This window comes from Oncorhynchus masou, chromosome 13 (genome assembly GCF_036934945.1).
Source record: "Oncorhynchus masou masou isolate Uvic2021 chromosome 13, UVic_Omas_1.1, whole genome shotgun sequence".
NCBI lineage: Eukaryota > Metazoa > Chordata > Actinopteri > Salmoniformes > Salmonidae > Oncorhynchus > Oncorhynchus masou.
Window position 1 is genome coordinate 94,192,121 of NC_088224.1, and position 21,040 is coordinate 94,213,160.

The window sequence follows — 21,040 nt, forward strand, 5'->3', positions numbered from 1 at the left end:
ACCCCCCTATCCACATCAATGGAACAGTAGTGGAGAGGGTAGTAAGTTTTAAGTTCCTCTGCGTACACAACACAGACAAACTGAATTGGTCCACCCACACAGACAGCATCGTGAAGAAGGCGCAGCAGCGCCTCTTCAACCTCAGGAGGCTGAAGAAATTCGGCTTGTCACCAAAAGCACTCAAAACTTCTACAGATGCACAATCGAGAGCATCCTGGCGGGCTGTATCACCGCCTGGTACGGCAACTGCTCCGCCCACAACCATAAGGCTCTCCAGAGGGTAGTGAGGTCTGCACAACGCATCACCGGGGGCAAACTACCTGCCCTCCAGGACACCTACACCGCCCGATGTCACAGGAAGGCCAAAAAGATCATCAAGGACAACAACCACCCGAGCCACTGCCTGTTCACCCCGCTATCATCCAGAAGGCGAGGTCAGTACAGGTGCATCAAAGCTGGGACCGAGAGACTGAAAAACAGCTTCTATCTAAAGGCCATCAGACTGTTAAACAGCCACCACTAACATTGAGTGGCTGCTGCCAACACACTGACTCAACTCCAGCCACTTTAATAATGGGAATTGATGGGAAATTATGTAAAATATATCACTAGCCACTTTAAACAATGCTACCTAATATAATGTTTACATACCCTACATTATTCATCTCATATGCATACGTATATACTGTACTCTATATCATCTACTGCATCTTTATGTAATATATGTATCACTAGCCACTTTAACTATGCCACTTTGTTTACATACTCATCTCATATGTATATACTGTACTCAATACCATCTACTGTATCTTGCCTATGCTGCTCTGTACCATCACTCATTCATATATCTTTATGTACATATTCTTTATCCCCTTACACTTGTGTCTAAAAGGTAGTAGTTTTGGAATTGTTAGGGTAGATTACTTGTTGGTTATTACTGCATTGTCGGAACTAGAAGCACAAGCATTTCGCTACACTCGCATTAACATCTGCTAACCATGTGTATGTGACAAATAACATTTGATTTGATTTATGTAGAGGGGTATGGTTGCTAGGCATCATAATGGTAAACAGAGTAGCAGCAGAATAAATGAAGATTGTGTGTGTGTGTGTGTGTGTGTGTGTGCAGTCACTATAAATGTGTGTGTTGTGTGTGTAGTCACTATAAATGTGTGTGTTATGTGTGTGCCCTGTCTGTGTGTAGTCCAGTGAGCGTGCATAGACTTAAAATGTGAACAAGGTTAACTCAAGCTAGTCCGTGAAGCCATTTTGTTAGCAGTCTTATGGCTTGGTGATAGAAGCTGTTCAGGTAGCCTGTTGGTGTCAGTACCGCTTTCAGATTTTATCGCAGGTGTATTGAAATGCATTTCTTTCTGAGTCCCAATGCAGCAGGGTGATGAGATGTAGCCTAAACATGAAGGCTTCATTACCCGATGGCTTATGGGGGTGTCAATCACATCTCTCACAGGCTCCTAACAATCATCAATCATTCAATGACCAAACCAGACTGACTGACTGACTCAGGGGGTAACTAAGACCCAACCCTTTGAAAACAGTACTGTGTGTTAAACTACAGTACCTTGAAAAAGTATTCATACCCCTTGGCATTTTCTTATTTTGTTGCATTACAACCTGTAATTTATTATAATATTATAATTTAAATGTTTTTTTATTTATTTGGATTTCATAGAATGGACATAAAATAGTCCAAATTGGTGAACTGAAATGAAAAGAAATGCTTCTTGAAAAAGATTCAAAACAATATATAAAAAGGGTAAAGTTATATGTAATAAGATCTGGAGCAACCAGTTGCCTTTAGAAGTCACAGAATTAGTTAAATAAAATCCACATGTGTGCAATCTAAGTGTCACATGATCTGTCACATGATCTCAGTGTGTATATATACACCTGTTCTGAAAGGCCCCAGACTCTGCAACACCACCAAGCAAGTAGCACAATGAAGACCAAGGAGTTATATAAAAAAATATCTGAATCTTTGAACATCCCACGGAGCACCATTAAATCCATTATTACAAAATGGAAAGAATATGCCACCACAACAAACCTGCCAAGAGAGGGCCGCCCACCAAAACTCACAGACCAGGTAAGGAGGGGATTGATCAGAGAGGCAACAAAGAGACCAAAGATGACCCTGAAGGAGCTGCAAAGCTCCACAGCGGAGATTGGAGTATCTGTCCATAGGACCACTTTAAGACATACACTCTACAGAGCTGGGCTTTATGGAAGAGTGGCCAGAAAAAAGCCATTGCTTAAAGAGGAAAATAAGTAAACACGTTTGATGTTCGCCAGAAGGTGGGAGACTGCTCAAATATATGGAAGAAGGTAATCTGGTCAGATGAGACTAAACCTGAGCTTTTTGGCCATCAAATAAAATGCTGTGTGTGACGCAGACGCAAACCCAACACCTCATCACCCCGAGAACAACATCCCCACAGTGAAGCTTGGTGGTGGCAGCATCATGCTATGGGGATGTTTTTCATGGGCAGGGAAACTGGTCAGGATTGAAGGAATGATGGATGGCGTTAAATACAGGGAAATTCTTGAAGGTAACCTGTTTGTCTTCCAGAGATTTGAGACTGGGACGGAGGTTCACCTTCCAGCAGGACAATGACCCTAAGCATACTTCTAATGCAACACTTGAGTGGTTTAAGAGGAAACATTTAAATGTCTTGGAATGGCCTAGTCGAAGCCCAGACCTTAATCCAATTGCTGTACACCAGCGGACTTCTGTACACCAGCCGAATTCATCCAACTTGAAGGAGCTGGAGCAGTTTTGCCTTGAAAAAGGGGCAGAAATCTCAGTGGCTAGATATGCCAAGCTAATAGAGACATACCCCAAGAGACTTGCAGCTGTAATTGCTGCAAAAGGTGGCTCTACAAAGTATTGACTTTGGGGGGGGGGGGGTGAATAGTGTCTTATTTGTTGTTTGTTTCACACACAAAAAACATTTTGCATCTTTAAAGTGGTCGGAAAGTTGTGTAAATCAAATGATACAACCCCCTCCCCTCCCAAAACCCCATTTAATTCCAGGTTGTAAGGCAACAAAATAGGATAAATTCCAAGAGGGGTGAATACTTTTGCCACTGTAGACTGACTGACCCAAGTAGTAACTAAGACCTAACAGTTCTGTGTTAAACCAGACTGACTGACCCAAGTGGTAACTAAGACCTAACAGTTCTGTGTTAAACCAGACTGACTGACCCAAGTGACTGACCTAAGACCGAAGACCTAACAGTACTGTGTTAAAATAGACTGACTGGCTCACTGACTGGTGGTAACTAAGACCTAACAGTTCTAACCAGACTGACTGACCCAAAATAGCCCTAACTACTGGCTCAGGGGGTAACTAACACCTACGTCTCAAATAGCCCTCTATTCCCTACATGATGCACTACATAGCCCTATGGGCCCCAGTCAGCAGTAGCACACTTTATAGGGATTAAGGTGCTCAAACTCTGTCCCCAAAGGACTGTCCTCCAGGGGAAGTGTATAACACCCTGTATCTGACCCTCCAGTCAACAGTTATCACATCTCAATTCATCTTTCTCCCTCTTTGTCTCACACGCGGCTTCAGAATAGACATGGCAATCTAGCTTGACCTTCACCCAATTTTAAAGAAATCCTGTGGTCAAAAGCATCATCTCACGACGACATAAGTGGACAAGCTTTCCAGTCGAGAATTGTTTTAAAATACATTCTGCCTGTTGAGAACCTTTTCCCCCCGTGCCTTTTGAACTTCTCAAAGCTGCACAGTCTCCGTACAGATGTCTGATTTATTAGGTGAGGCAAGAAATATCCTGAACTGATAATGACTCAAAGTAGCCATGGGTGCATTCATTAGTGCCCACTGTAGCAAAAATAATTATTTAGCAACAAAAACAAGAGTTTCTTATTGGACAGGTTCACGTAGACCCTCCTCGTTTCAGTCCCGTTTTGCTACCGGTTTGGTTCCTAGTGAATACACACCGTGTCATCACCAAGCATCTGCACCTGATTAATGAAGTGGTTGTCCTTCAGTGAGAGGCCCAGGCCATACAAAAAGGAAAGGAAACCAGGATGGATGATGTGTTGAGGGCTAGACGGTGTGGTTTCTGTGAAACACACGTGTCTTTTGTGTTGTTAGCATGTGACAGCTGATCCTATTGAAAGAGTCTGTCAGTGAGAACGGGTTATAACTTTTCTCTTTTGTCCTGTAGCCTTAACTGTCGTGCTGTGTGGGACTACCTCGTCCTTTCCTCTCACGATCACGTCTAACAAGCTCACACACAAACAGATGCTGTTGTGAACACCAGGAGACAGCTGTTATTGATGTTGTGTGATGTCGTGAACACCAGGAGACAGCTGTTATTGATGTTGTGTGATGTCGTGAACACCAGGAGACAGCTGTTATTGATGGAGTGTGATGTTGTGAACACCAGGAGACAGCTGTTATTGATGGCGTGTGATGTTGTGAACACCAGGAGACAGCTGTTATTGATGGAGTGTGATGTTGTGAACACCAGGAGACAGCTGTTATTGATGGCGTGTGATGTTGTGAACACCAGGAGACAGCTGTTATTGATGGAGTGTGATGTTGTGAACACCAGGAGACAGCTGTTATTGATGGAGTGTGATGTTGTGAACACCAGGAGACAGCTGTTATTGATGGAGTGTGATGTTGTGAACAGTATGTTAAAGAATGTATACTTTAACATGACAACAAAAAAACTGTGTAGAATGATAATGGACCTACGTTCATGCAGTTTCTTGATTGTGTCCAACTCGCCTATGATCACCGAAATGAAAGCTAGACAGTCAAGGAACATGGAAAATGCCCAAAATGATGGATAGACTTTAAAAAATACTTCTTTTTTTTCAAATTTTGAAGGCAAGAAAATATTTGAAAAAATTTGTGCTGCCCTCCGGACTCGTTGAAGACGGAATGCGACCCCTGGTGGCTAAATGAGTTGAAGACGGAATGCGACCCCTGGTGGCTAAATGAGTTGAAGACGGAATGCGACCCCTGGTGGCTAAATGAGTTGAAGACGGAATGCGACCCCTGGTGGCTAAATGAGTTGAAGATGGAATGCGACCCCTGGTGGCTAAATGAGTTGAAGACGGAATGCGACCCCTGGTGGCTAAATGAGTTGGACACCCCTGCTCTAGGTCAATAACAGTAGAAGAGCGATTGTCTGTATTCAGTAAGCAGGACAGCCATCACATTCAGGACCTCCAGATTCTCGCTGACAAACCTGTACAATGACACTTGAGCCTCATTACCGGCCAAACACACACACACACACACACACACACACACACACACACACACACACACACACACACACACACACACACACACACACACACACACACACACACACACACACTGTACTCTACTAATGAGGTGAAAGCTATGAATGTGGTCTTTGTCTGTGAGAGATGCTATCGGCTCTGACTGAACTCTATGGTCATCAGTGCGTGGCTAACTAATCTCTTCATGAAGGCCACTTCTCCCAACTAGCCTTTCAAATGGTCCGTAATGGATTCTAATGCAGAGGTTTTCAAACTAGGGTCTGGGCCCCCTGGGGACGTACTGGAGGGGGTCTGATTTTTGTTGTTGTTGTGAAAAATAATTATTTTATGAATATCACATGCTACAACAGAATACCATTCTGGATAAAAAAAAATAGTTTGAGTCCAGTATGAAGGAATTAAAAGATAGTTTCACGAGCCAATGCTAGCTAGCGTTAGCGCAATGACTGGAAGTGTACAGGAACAGTTAGCATGCCATCTTGAACGACCTCAACCAAATAGAAAGCATGCAGAAAAAGACATTGAACTATATCTATTTTTGATCATCTAACAGTCAAATACAAGCTAGACTGTCAGGGAGAATTGAAAACTCTGTAAACCAGTCATAAACCAGCGCACATGCCCATTGGACTGGACTTCCGGCGCTGACAGAGATGGCCGCCTCGCTTCGCGTTCCTAGGAAACTATGCAGTTTTTTGTTTTTTTTACGTGTTTTTCGGAACTAGAAGCACAAGCATTTCGCTACACTCGCATTAACATCTGCTAACCATGTGTATGTGACAAATAAAATTCGATTTGATTTTGTTATAATGTTTTTAGCAGAGGAACAGGCAAAAGGGAAATTAGCTTTAAAACAACTCCAATTGTCTCTCAGCTCCATGCCAAACTGTGTAGAATTGCCAAGATACCTTTCTGAGTGTACTTTATTATGTATTGGATCGTGCTTCTACACCTGCATTGCTTGCTGTTTGGGGTTTTAGGCTGGGTTTCGGTACAGCACTTTGAGATATCAGCTGATGTACGAAGGGCTATATAAATTGATTTGATTTGATCACACAAAAAAATGAAACTTTTACATTACCGATAAAATGACGTTGTAGTGAACGGTATTCATATCCCGGGAGAAAGAAATGATCCCTCTCCAATACATTGTTATAGAAAGTTTGCAAAAATGGATAAGGTCTTGCTACCATGGAAAGGTAAAGATTTTTCAATATAGACAGGTATATCTGATTTTAATTCTTTAGTCCGTTTCTCTATTTACTTTTGGACCTGCCTACTCCAGAACAACTTGGGGTTTATGATTTATTTCAGCTTTTGTTTCTTTCATCACATTCCCAGTGTTTCAGAAGTTTACATACATTCAAGTAGTATTTGGTAGCCTTGCTTTTAAATTGTTTAACTTGGGTCAAACGTTTCTGGTTGCCTTCCACACGCTTCCCATAATAAATTGGTGAATTTTGGCCCGTTCCTCCTGACAGAGCTGGTGTAACTGAGTCAGGTTTGTTGGCCTCCTTGCTCACACACACTTTTTCAGTTCTGCCCACAAATATTCTATAGGATTGAGGTCAGGGCTTTGTGATGGCCTCTCCAATACCTTGACTTTGTTGTCCTTAAGCCATTTTGCCACAACTTTGGAAGTATGCTTGGGGTCATTGTCCATTTAGAAGACCCATTTGCGACCAAGCTTTAACTTCCTGACTGACATCTTGAGATGTTGCTTCAATATATCCACATAATCTTCCTCCCTCATGACGCCATCTATTTTGTGAAGTGCACCAGTCCCTCCTGCAGAAAAGCACCCCTACAACATGATGCTGCCACCCCCGTGCTTCACGGTTGGGATGGTGTTCTTCGGCTTGCAAACCTCCCCCTTTTTCCTCCAAACATAATGATGGTCATTATGGCCAAACAGTTCTATTTTTGTTTCATCAGACCAGAGGACATTTCTCCAAAAAGTACGATCTTTGTCCCCATGTGCAGTTGCAAACCATAGTCTGGCTTTTTTATGGCGGTTTTGGAGCAGTGTCTTCTTCCTTGCTGAGTGGCCTTTCAGGTTATGTCGATATAGGTCTCAATTTACTGTGGATATAGATACTTTTGTACCTGTTTCATCCAGCATCTTCACAAGGAGCTTTTCTGCTGTTCTGGGATTGATTTGTACTTTTCGCACTAAAGTGCGTTAATCTCTAGGAGACAGAACGCGTCTCCTTCCTGAGCGGTATGACGGCTGCGTGGTCCCATGGTGTTTATACTTGTGTACTATTGTTTGTACAGATGAACGCGGTACCTTCAGGTGTTTGGAAATTGCTCCCAAGGATGAACCAGACTTGTGGAGGTCAATCATTTTTTTTTCTGAGATCATGGCTGATTTTTTTAAATTTATTTTCCCATGATGTCAAGCAGAGGCACTTTGAAGCTTGGCCTTGAAATACATCCACAGGTACACCTCCAATTGACTCAAATGATGTCAATTAGCCAATCAGAAGCTTCTAAAGCCATGACCTCATTTTCTGGAATTTCCCAAGCTGTTTAAAGGCACAGTCAACTTAGTGAATGTAAACTTCTGACCCACTGGATTTGTGATACAGTGAATTATAAGTGAAATAATCCATCTGTTAACAGTTGTTGGAGAAATGACTTGTGTCATGAACAAAGTAGATGTCCTCACCGACTTGCCAAAACTATAGTTTGTTAACAAGAAATTTGCGGAATGGTTGAAAAACGAGTTTTAATGACTCCAACCTAAGTGTATGTAAACTTCTGACTTTAGCTTAATATGGTTATGTATAAGATGGAAGTAGAAGAGTTAATTAGTTTACTCCAATTAGGAGAGGGGTGGTAGGGTTAGGAGGCTTAATAAAGGTGGAAACACATAAAAATATATATATATAATAAATAAACACAAACAGTCAAAAGTGTGGACATCTACTCATTCACATATTTTTCTTCAGTTTGACTATTTCCTACATTGTAGAATAATAGTGAAGACATCAAAACTATGAAGTAGCACATATGGAATAATGTAGTAACCAAAAAAAAAATGTTTAAATACATCAAAATATATTTTAGATTTGAGATTCTTCGAAGTATCCACCCTTTGCCTTGATGACAGCTTTGCACACTCTTGGCATTCTCTCAACCAGCTTCATAATGGAAGGATAGAAATTCCACATACTTAACTTTTAAAGTGTAGTACACTACGTTTGTCCAGAGGCCTATGGGGACCTCGTCAAAAGTTATGCACTCTGAAGGAAATAGTATGCCAATCGGGACTTGTCCTGTGTTTCACTTATTTCTGTTTATGCGGTCATATAAATGTTAAGAAAGGCTAATGACTGTAGCACTTCTCTGCAGGCCTAGCATTGACGGGGCCTTCACATTAAACTAAAAACTGTCTGTATAAATCAAAGCATCAGATGGATAGAAACTTTAGAGCATTGGACAGTCTGTTGGACATCGAGATGTGTGTAGCTGAGCCAGCCAGCCTTTGTAGCCTAGTAGACCTATTTCATGTAGCTGTAGAATACCTGTATCATGTTGTCTAGTAGACCTATATCATGTAGCTGTAATATCATGTTGTCTAGTAGACCTATATCATGTAGCTGTAGAATACCTGTATCATGTTGTCTAGTAGACCTGTATCATGTAGATGTAGTAGACCTATATCATGTAGCTGTAATATCATGTTGTCTAGTAGACCTATATTATGTAGTCTGGTAGACCTATATCATGTAGTCTAGTAGACCTGTATCATGTTGTCTAGTAGACCTATATCATGCGGATGTAGTAGACCTATATCATGTGGCCTGGTGGACCTATATCATGTAGATGTAGTAGACCTATATCATGTTGTCTAGTAGACCTGTATCATGTTGTCTAGTAGACCTATATCATGCGGATGTAGTAGACCTATGTCATGTGGCCTGGTAGATCTATATCATGTAGCTGTAGTAGACCTGTATCATGTAGCTGTAGTAGACCTATATCATGTAGATGTAGTAGACCTATATCATGTAGATGTAGTAGACCTGTATCATGTTGTCTAGTAGACCTATATCATGTAGCTGTAGTAGACCTGTATCATGTTGATCTAGTAGATGTAGTAGACCTATATCATGTTGATGTAGTAGACCTATATCATGTAGATGTAGTAGACCTATATCATGTTGATGTAGTAGACCTGTATCATGTAGCTGTAGTAGACCTATATCATGTTGATGTAGTAGACCTGTATCATGTAGATGTAGTAGACCTATATCATGTTGATGTAGTAGACCTGTATCATGTAGCTGTAGTAGACCTATATCATGTTGTAGTAGACCTGTATCATGTAGCTGTAGTAGACCTATATCATGTTGATGTAGTAGACCTATATCATGTTGATGTAGTAGACCTATATCATGTTGATGTAGTAGACCTATATCATGTTGTCTAGTAGACCTATATCATGTAACTGTAGTAGACCTGTATCATGTAGCTGTAGTAGACCTATATCATGTTGATGTAGTAGACCTGTATCATGTTGATGTAGTAGACCTATATCATGTTGTCTAGTAGACCTATATCATGTTGATGTAGTAGACCTATATCATGTTGTCTAGTAGACCTATATCATGTTGATGTAGTTGACCTGTATCATGTTGATGTAGTTGACCTATATCATGTTGATGTAGTAGACCTATATCATGTTGATGTAGTAGACCTATATCATGTTGTTGATGTAGTAGACCTATATCATGTTGATGTAGTAGACCTATATCATGTTGATGTAGTAGACCTATATCATGTTGATGTAGTAGACCTGTATCATCTAGTAGACCATATCATGTTGATGTAGTAGACCTATATCATGTGATGTAGTAGACCTATATCATGTAACTGTAGTAGATGTATCATGTAGCTGTAGTAGACCTATATCATGTAGATGTAATATCATGTTATCTAGTAGACCTATATCATGTAGATGTAGTCGACCTGTATCATGTTGTCTAGTAGACCTTTATCATGTAGCTGTAGTAGACCTGTATCATGTAGATGTAATATCATGTTGTCTAGTAGACCTATATCATGTAGCTGTAGTAGACCTATATCATGTAGATGTAGTAGACCTGTATCATGTAGATGTAGTAGACCTATATCATGTTGTCTAGTAGACCTGTATCATGTAGATGTAGTAGACCTATATCATGTTGATGTAGTTGACCTATATCATGTTGATGTAGTAGACCTATATCATGTTGATGTAGTAGACCTATATCATGTAGTAGATCTATATCATGTTGTCAAGTAGACCATTATCATGTAGTAGACCTATATCCTGCGGATGTCATAGACCTACATCATTAGGAAGGTCAACACGTGGCCCTAGCTTAGGTCTGGTAGTTATGCTGCGTACACATTGTGGACGACAGCGGTATACGGTCGGCTTGGCGTGTGTGTGATGGGGGAGGTTATATGCTGGACTGACTGTACTGTTGTCGGAGGCCTGAGCAATTCCTTATCTGATACTGTTAATTAGGTTGGGACCTCTGTGATGGCATGCATGGACACACACACACACACACACACACACACACACACACACACACACACACACACACACACACACACACACACACACACACACACACACACACACACACAGAGGTAGTAACAATGACAGTTGATGATTTACGGTACAAGCCAGTATGAACTTGGGGGTTGAAGAGAGAACCTCTTAGTTGCTCTTACACCAATGTAATTAGGTTACTCTTGTAACAACATTACTTTACACTTTAAAAGGCTTACAATACAGATGTCAGCAGGTGGCACTCTTGAAGCCAGGATTAGACACATAGTAGCCTAGTAGACCTGTATCATGTTGTCTAGTAGACCTATATCATGTAGCTGTAATATAATGTTGTCTCGTAGACCTATATCATGTTGTCTAGTAGACCTATATCATGTTGATGTAGTAGACCTATATCATGTTGTCTAGTAGACCTATATCATGTAGATATAGTAGACCTATATCATGTTGATGTAGTAGACCTGTATCATGTAGCTGTAGTAGACCTATATCATGTTGATGTAGTAGACCTGTATCATGTAGATGTAGTAGACCTGTATCATGTTGATGTAGTAGACCTATATCATGTAGCTGTAGTAGACCTATATCATGTTGATGTAGTAGACCTATATCATGTTGATGTAGTAGACCTGTATCATGTTGATGTAGTAGACCTATATCATGTAGCTGTAGTAGACCTATATCATGTTGATGTAGTAGACCTGTATCATGTTGTCTAGTAGACCTATATCATGTAGCTGTAGTAGACCTATATCATGTTGATGTAGTAGACCTGTATCATGTTGATGTAGTATACCTATATCATGTTGATGTAGTAGACCTGTATCATGTAGATGTAGTAGACCTGTATCATGTTGATGTAGTAGACCTATATCATGTAGCTGTAGTAGACCTATATCATGTTGATGTAGTAGACCTATATCATGTTGATGTAGTAGACCTATATCATGTTGATGTAGTAGACCTATATCATGTAGATGTAGTAGACCTATATCATGTTGATGTAGTAGACCTATATCATGTTGTCTAGTAGACCTATATCATGTAGATGTAGTAGACCTATATCATGTAGATGTAGTAGACCTGTATCATGTTGTCTAGTAGACCTATATCATGTAGCTGTAGTAGACCTGTATCATGTAGATGTAGTAGACCTATATCATGTTGATGTAGTAGACCTGTATCATGTTGATGACCTATATCATGTTGTCTAGTAGACCTGTATCATGTTGATGTAGTAGACCTATATCATGTAGCTGTAGTAGACCTATATCATGTTGATGTAGTAGACCTATATCATGTTGTCTAGTAGACCTATATCATGTAGCTGTAGTAGACCTATATCATGTTGATGTAGTAGACCTGTCTAGTAGACCTATATCATGTTGATGTAGTAGACCTATATCATGTTGATGTAGTAGACCTGTATCATGTAGCTGTAGTAGACCTGTATCATGTTGATGTAGTATACCTATATCATGTTGATGTAGTAGACCTATATCATGTAGCTGTAGTAGACCTGTATCATGTAGATATAGTAGACCTATATCATGTAGATGTAGTAGACCTATATCATGTAGATGTAGTAGACCTATATCATGTTGATGTAGTAGACCTATATCATGTAGCTGTAGTAGACCTGTATCATGTTGATGTAGTAGACCTATATCATGTAGCTGTAGTAGACCTGTATCATGTAGATATAGTAGACCTATATCATGTTGTCTAGTAGACCTATATCATGTTGATGTAGTAGACCTATATCATGTTGATGTAGTAGACCTATATCATGTAGCTGTAGTAGACCTATATCATGTAGATGTAGTAGACCTATATCATGTTGATGTAGTAGACCTATATCATGTTGATGTAGTAGACCTATATCATGTAGCTGTAGTAGACCTATATCATGTAGATGTAGTAGACCTATATCATGTTGATGTAGTAGACCTATATCATGTAGCTGTAGTAGACCTATATCATGTAGATGTAGTAGACCTATATCATGTAGATGTAGTAGACCTATATCATGTAGATGTAGTAGACCTATATCATGTAGATGTAGTAGACCTATATCATGTAGCTGTAGTAGACCTATATCATGTAGCTGTAGTAGACCTATATCATGTTGATGTAGTAGACCTATATCATGTTGATGTAGTAGACCTATATCATGTTGATGTAGTAGACCTATATCATGTAGCTGTAGTAGACCTATATCATGTAGCTGTAGTAGACCTATATCATGTAGCTGTAGTAGACCTATATCATGTAGATGTAGTAGACCTATATCATGTAGATGTAGTAGACCTATATCATGTTGATGTAGTAGACCTATATCATGTTGATGTAGTAGACCTATATCATGTTGATGTAGTAGACCTATATCATGTAGATGTAGTAGACCTATATCATGTTGATGTAGTAGACCTATATCATGTAGATGTAGTAGACCTATATCATGTTGATGTAGTAGACCTATATCATGTTGATGTAGTAGACCTATATCATGTTGATGTAGTAGACCTATATCATGTTGATGTAGTAGACCTATATCATGTTGATGTAGTAGACCTATATCATGTAGCTGTAGTAGACCTATATCATGTTGATGTAGTAGACCTATATCATGTAGCTGTAGTAGACCTATATCATGTTGATGTAGTAGACCTATATCATGTTGAAATATTTTCTGTGGAATCTCAGGTAGTTCAGGTATTCAGTCGTTGCACCTGAGGGCTGGAGGGGTTTTCACTACCTAACTGACAGTTACCTTTAGGCCTTGACAGTGTTACTGTCATTATTACTGAAGACCTGCAGGTGAAGGAGGTGCTTCATTCCAAATGGCACTCTTTTCCTACTTTTTGTTCACTTCATTTGACCAAGGTCCATATAGTGAATTGGGTGCCATTAAGGACGAAGCCGAGATTGGGCTGTACCCTACCCTTCCAAACGTTAGCTATCTATCTTTGCGTGTTAAGATGAGATGGCTTGGGTGCTTCAGCTCCACTGCCAGAGAACTAATACATGTTGAAATGAAGTCTCTCTAATCTTTGAGAGAGAGTGAGTGTGTGTGTTCAGGAATGTCTCATCACTCCCAGACATGACATCCTAGAGAGAACATCCACAGCAAGAATCCTTAAACTGTACCTGACTGAAGGAAGTATTGGATGTCACAGAACAAAGCTGTGTGTAATAGCCTGAAGTCCAATGTTATGATGTAACATTAGAGAGATATAGACCCAGATGATGTAACCTTATATAGAGATATAGACCCAGATGATGTAACCTTATATAGAGATATAGACCCAGATGATGTAACCTTATATAGAGATATAGACCCAGATGATGTAACATTAGAGAGATATAGACCCAGATGATGTAACCTTATATAGAGATATAGACCCAGAGATGATGTAGACCCAGATGATGTAACCTTATAGACCCAGATGAGAGATATAGACCCAGATGATGTAACCTTATATAGAGATATAGACCCAGATGATGTAACCTTATATAGATGATATAGACCCAGATGATGTAGTAACCTTATATAGAGATATAGACCCAGATGATGTAACCATATATATGATGTAGCCTTATATAGAGATATAGACCCAGATGATGTAACATTATATAGAGATATAGACCCAGATGATGTAACATTATATAGAGATATAGACCCAGATGATGTAACCTTATATAGAGATATAGACCCAGATGATGTAACCTTATATAGAGATATAGACCCAGATGATGTAACCTTATATAGAGATATAGACCCAGATGATGTAACCTTATATAGAGATATAGACCCAGATGATGTAACCTTATATAGAGATATAGACCCAGATGATGTAACCTTATATAGAGATATAGACCCAGATGATGTAACCTTATATAGAGATATAGACCCAGATGATGTAACTTATAGAGATATAGACCCTTATATAGAGATATAGACCCAGATGATGTAACCTTATATAGAGATATAGACCCAGATGATGTAACCTTATATAGAGATATAGACCCAGATGATGTAACCTTATATAACCAGATGATGTAACCTTATATAGAGATATAGACCCAGATGATGTAACCTTATATAGAGATATAGACCCAGATGATGTAACCTTATATAGAGATATAGACCCAGATGATGTAACCTTATATAGAGAGACCCAGATGAGATAGAGATATAGACCCAGATGATGTAACCTTATATAGAGATATAGACCCAGATGATGTAAGATATAGACCCAGATGATGTAACCTTATATAGAGATATAGACCCAGATGATGTAACCTTATATAGAGATATAGACCCAGATGATGTAACCTTATATAGAGATATAGACCCAGATGATGTAACCTTATATAGAGATATAGACCCAGATGATGTAACCTTATATAGAGATATAGACCCAGATGATGTAACCTTATATAGAGATATAGACCCAGATGATGTAACCTTATATAGATGATACCTTATATAGAGATATAGACCCAGATGATGTAACCTTATATAGAGATTAGACCCAGATGATGTAGAGATATAGACCCAGATGATGTAACCTTATATAGAGATATAGACCCAGATGATGTAACCTTATATAGAGATATAGACCCAGATGATGTAACCTTATATAGAGATATAGACCCAGATGATGTAACCTTATATAGAGATATAGACCCAGATGATGTAACCTTATATAGAGATATAGACCCAGATGATGTAACCTTATATAGAGATATAGACCCAGATGATGTAGAGATATAGACCCAGATGATGTATATAGAGATATAGACCCAGATGATGTAACCTTATATAGAGATATAGACCCAGATGATGTAACCTTATATAGAGATATAGACCCAGATGATGTAACCTTATATAGAGATATAGACCCAGATGATGTAACCTTATATAGAGATATAGACCCAGATGATGTAACCTTATATAGAGATATAGACCCAGATGATGTAACCTTATATAGAGATATAGACCCAGATGATGTAACCTTATATAGAGATATAGACCCAGATGATGTAACCTTATATAGAGATATAGACCCAGATGATGTAACCTTATATAGAGATATAGACCCAGATGATGTAACCTTATATAGAGATATAGACCCAGATGATGTAACCTTATATAGAGATATAGACCCAGATGATGTAACCTTATATAGAGATATAGACCCAGATGATGTAACCTTATATAGAGATATAGACCCAGATGATGTAACCTTTTATATAAAGATATAGACCCAGATTATGTTTTTAGAGAGATGTACCTTAGATATTGGTTTCCATAGAATGGTTCCAGACCTTTCTCCTGAATTCAAAATGCAACTCATCTGAAGTTATTTCCCCTCTAACTCACTCTGCCGCAGGATATTACATCATACTTCCCAGTTCCTTTGGGGGAACCCCCTCCAGCAATATTTAGATATTAAATAGCATTGGAATATTTCATCATTTGGTTGACTAATATAGGCCTAAAGGTTTTAGGGGGGGAACGGGAGAGAGGGAGAACGAGAGAGAGGGAGAACGAGAGAGAGGGAGAACGAGAGAGAGGGAGAACGAGAGAGAGGGAGAACGAGGGGGGGGAGAAGGAGAGAGGGGGATAACGAGAGAGGAAGAACGAGAGGGAGAGAGGGACAGAGGGATTGTTAGAGAAAGAAAAAGGGAGAGAGAAGCTGGGTGGTATGAACAGATGGAGAGAAAGAGAGAAGCTGGGTGGTATGGATAGAGGGAGAGAAAGAGAGAAGCTGGGTGGTATGGACAGAGGGAGAGAAAGAGAGAAGCTGGGTGGTATGGATAGAGGGAGAGAAAGAGAGAAGCTGGGTGGTATGGACAGAGGGAGAGAAAGAGAGAAGCTGGGTGGTATGGATAGAGGGGGAGAAAGGGAGAAGCTTGGCGGTATGGACAGAGGGAGAGAAAGAGAGAAGCTGGGTGGTATGGACAGAGGGAGAGAAAGAGAGAAGCTGGGTGGTATGGATAGAGGGGGAGAAAGGGAGAAGCATGGCGGTATGGACAGAGGGAGAGAAAGAGAGAAGCTGGGTGGTATGGATAGAGGGGGAGAAAGGGAGAAGCTTGGCGGTATGGACAGAGGGAGAGAAAGAGAGAAGCTGGGTGGTATGGACAGAGGGAGAGAAAGAGAGAAGCTGGGCGGTATGGACAGAGGGAGAGAAAGAGAGAAGCTGGGTGGTATGGACAGAGGGAGAGAAAGAGAGAAGCTGGGTGGTATGGACAGAGGGAGAGAAAGAGAGAAGCTGGGTGGTATGGACAGAGGGAGAGAAAGAGAGAAGCTGGGTGGTATGGACAGAGGGAGAGCAAGAGAGAAGCTGGGTGGTATGGACAGAGGGAGAGAAAGAGAGAAGCTGGGTGGTATGGACAGAGGGAGAGAAAGAGAGAAGCTGGGTGGTATGGACAGAGGGAGAGAAAGAGAGAAGCTGGGTGGTATGGATAGAGGGAGAGAAAGAGAAAAGCTGGGTGGTATGGACAGAGGGAGAGTTAGAGAGAAGCTGGGTGGTATGGACAGAGGGAGAGAAAGAGAGAAGCTGGGTGGTATGGATAGAGGGGAGAAAGGGAGAAGCTGGGTGGTATGGATAGAGGGAGAGAAAGAGAGAAGCTGGGTGGTATGGACAGAGGGAGAGAAAGAGAGAAGCTGGGTGGTATGGACAGAGGGAGAGAAAGAGAGAAGCTGGGTGGTATGGACAGAGGGAGAGAAAGAGAGAAGCTTGGTGGTATGGACAGAGGGAGAGAAAGAGAGAAGCTGGGTGGTATGGACAGAGGGAGAGAAAGAGAAGCTGGGTGGTATGGATAGAGGGAGAGAAAGAGAGAAGCTGGGTGGTATGGATAGAGGGGGAGAAAGGGAGAAGCTTGGTGGTATGGACAGAGGGAGAGAAAGAGAGAAGCTGGGTGGTATGGACAGAGGGAGAGAAAGAGAGAAGCTGGGTGGTATGGACAGAGGGAGAGAAAGAGAGAAGCTGGGTGGTATGGACAGAGGGAGAGAAAGAGAGAAGCTGGGTGGTATGGATAGAGGGAGAGAAAGAGAGAAGCTGGGTGGTATGGACAGAGGGAGAGAAAGAGAGAAGCTGGGTGGTATGGACAGAGGGAGAGAAAGAGAGAAGCTGGGTGGTATGGAAAGAGGGGGAGAAAGGGAGAAGCTGGGTGGTATGGACAGAGGGAGAGAAAGAGAGAAGCTGGGTGGTATGGACAGAGGGAGAGAAAGAGAGAAGCTGGGTGGTATGGACAGAGGGAGAGAAAGAGAGAAGCTGGGTGGTATGGATAGAGGGAGAGAAAGAGAGAAGCTGGGTGGTATTGTCATCATGGGCTGTGACTGGGTTCCCTCCCTGACTAGGGTGGTTGCCGTGGTCCCTATTGTTTGGAGGAAGCCACAGGGATAGGGATCGTGTCCCAAAAGGCCCTCCATTCCCTACATTAGTGCACTACTTTTGACCACAACCCTATGAGCCCTGGTGGAAAGTAGTGCACTCGGGATCCATTGAAACACAGTGGACCTGCTCTTTTTTTTGTCGTTGCTGATTGAGGCCTAGACTTGGCCAGAGTCTTTCTCTGTGTAGTGCTGTTTCACCTCCTGCTCTAATTCTCTGTTTCATTCCCATTCAGTCACTGTTTCTAGTCAGTCACTGTTTCTCCTCCTGCTACTGTAATTCAGTCACTGTTTCACCTCCTGCTACTGTAATTTAGTCATCTCTCCTGCTACTGTAATTTAGTCACTGTTTCACCTCCTGCTACTGTAATTCAGTCACTGTAATTCAGTCACTGTTTCACCTCCTGCTACTGTAATTCAGTCACTGTTTCACCTCCTGCTACTGTAATTCAGTCACTGTTTCTCCTCCTGCTACTGTAATTAGTCACTGTTTCACCTCCTGCTACTGTAATTCAGTCACTGTTTCACCTCCTGCTACTGTAATTCAGTCACTGTTTCACCTCCTGCTACTGTAATTCAGTCACTGTTTCTCCTCCTGCTACTGTAATTCAGTCACTGTTTCACCTCCTGCTACTAGTAATCACTGTTTCTCCTCCAGTCACTGTTTCACTGTTTCTCCTCCTGCTACTGTAACTCAGTCACTGTTTCACCTCCTGCTACTGTAATTTAGTCACTGTTTCACCTCCTGCTACTGTAATTCAGTCACTGGATCACCTCCTGCTACTGTAATTCAGTCACTGTTTCACCTCCTGCTACTGTAATTCAGTCACTGTTTCACCTCCTGCTACTGTAATTCAGTCACTGTTTCACCTCCTGCTACTGTAATTCAGTCACTGTTTCACCTCCTGCTACTGTAATTCAGTCACTGTTTCTCCTCCTGCTACTGTAATTCAGTCACTGTTTCACCTCCTGCTACTGTAATTCAGTCACTGTTTCACCTCCTGCTACTGTAACTCAGTCACTGTTTCTCCTCCTGCTACTGTAATTCAGTCACTGTTTCACCTCCTGCTACTGTAATTCAGTCACTGTTTCACCTCCTGCTACTGTAATTTAGTCACTGTTTCACCTCCTGCTACTGTTATTCAGCCAGTGTCAAAGGTTGTGCTGCTATTAAAGGTGTGTGACTGCCACCTAGTGTTAGTTGGAAGCATTACACGTCATTGGTCACACTGACTCATTCTCCTTTGTTTCCGTGATCCCAGAGTGTGTGCAGGCTTTCTGTCCAGCCAGAACTAATCAACTGTGATCATCAAGGCCCCCCCCCCTGATTAGCTCAGCGGAACCAGATGTGTGTTAAGGCTGGGCTGAGACTAAAGCCTGCGCACACACCCTCTTTTACGAAGTCTAAAATTGTCGTTATCTCCTCCCAGTCATCGTTTAGAGGTGCGGTCCCAGGTGGCTCAGGCCTTCCTGTCTAAGTTCCAGCTGTCCTCTGAAGAGATGGACACACTACGAGGGGCAAGAGACGCACCCGTCACGGAGGACTTCTTCAAGGCTCTGAGCAGAGTGAAGAACATCCATGAAGACGTCAGGATTCTCCTGAGGACCAACCAGCAGACGGCAGGGTGAGAGACAAACCGTATATACAGAGCACTCGGAAAGTATTCAGACCCCTCCCCTTTTCCACATGTTGTTACATTACAGCCTTATTCTAAAATGGATTCAATTGTTGTTGTTTTTTTTTTTTACCTCAGTCTACGCACAATACCCCATAATGACATCACAATACCCCATAATGACATCACAATACCCCATAATGACATCACAATACCCCATAATGACATCACAATACCCCATAATGACATCACAATACCCCATAATGACATCACAATACCCCATAATGACATCACAATACCCCATAATGACAAAGCAAAAACAGGTTTTTAGAATTGTTTGATAATGTGATAACTGAAAAATCACATTTTACATAATTATTCAGACCCTTTACTCAGTTTACTCATTGTGTTGAAGCACCTTTGGCAGCGATTACAGCCTCAAGTCTTCTTGGGTATGATGCTACAAGCTTGGCACACCTGTATTTGGGGAGTTTCTCTCATTCTTCTCTACAGAACCTCTCAAGCTCTGCCAGGTTGGATGGAGAGCGTCGCCACACAGCTCTTTTCAAGTCTCCCTAGAGATGCTCGATCGGGTTCAAGTCTGGGCTCTGGCTGGGCCACTCAAGGACATTCAGAGACTTGTGCAAAAACCACTCCTGCGTTATCTTGGTTGTGTGCTTAGGGTCGTTGTCCTGTTGGAAGGTGAACCTTCGCCCCAGTCTGAGGTCCTTAGCACTCTGGAGCAGGTTTTTATCAAGGATCTCTCTGTACTTTGCTCCGTTCATCTTTCCCTCGACCCTGACTATTCTCCCAGTCCCTGCCGCTGAATAACATCCCCACAGCATGATGCTGCCACCACCATGCTTCACCGTAGGCATGGTGCCAGGTTTCCTCCAGACGTGACGGTTGGCATTCAGGCCAAAGAGTTCAATATTGGTTTAATCAGACCAGAGAATCTTGTTTCTCATGGTCTTTGTCTTTAGGTGCCTTTAGGCAAACTCTAAGTGGGCTGTCATGTGCCTTTTACTGAGGAGTGGCTTCCGTCTGGTTACTCTACCATAAAGGCCTGATTGTTGGAGTGCTGCAGAGATGGTTGTCCTTCTGGAAGGTTCTGCCATCGTCACAGAGGAACG

The 21,040-nt window shown here is 41.4% G+C and overlaps 1 protein-coding gene across 1 annotated transcript in view; it reads left to right on the forward strand.

Moving 5' to 3' along the window:
- LOC135553487 (conserved oligomeric Golgi complex subunit 6-like) overlaps nt 1–21,040 on the forward strand; it is a 42,622-nt gene that overhangs the window by 18,789 nt on the left and 2,793 nt on the right. Inside the window, exon 5 of the mRNA XM_064985590.1 lies at nt 19,722–19,916. Coding sequence (XP_064841662.1) covers nt 19,722–19,916 — 195 coding nt within the window. The remainder of the gene's footprint in view (nt 1–19,721; nt 19,917–21,040) is intronic.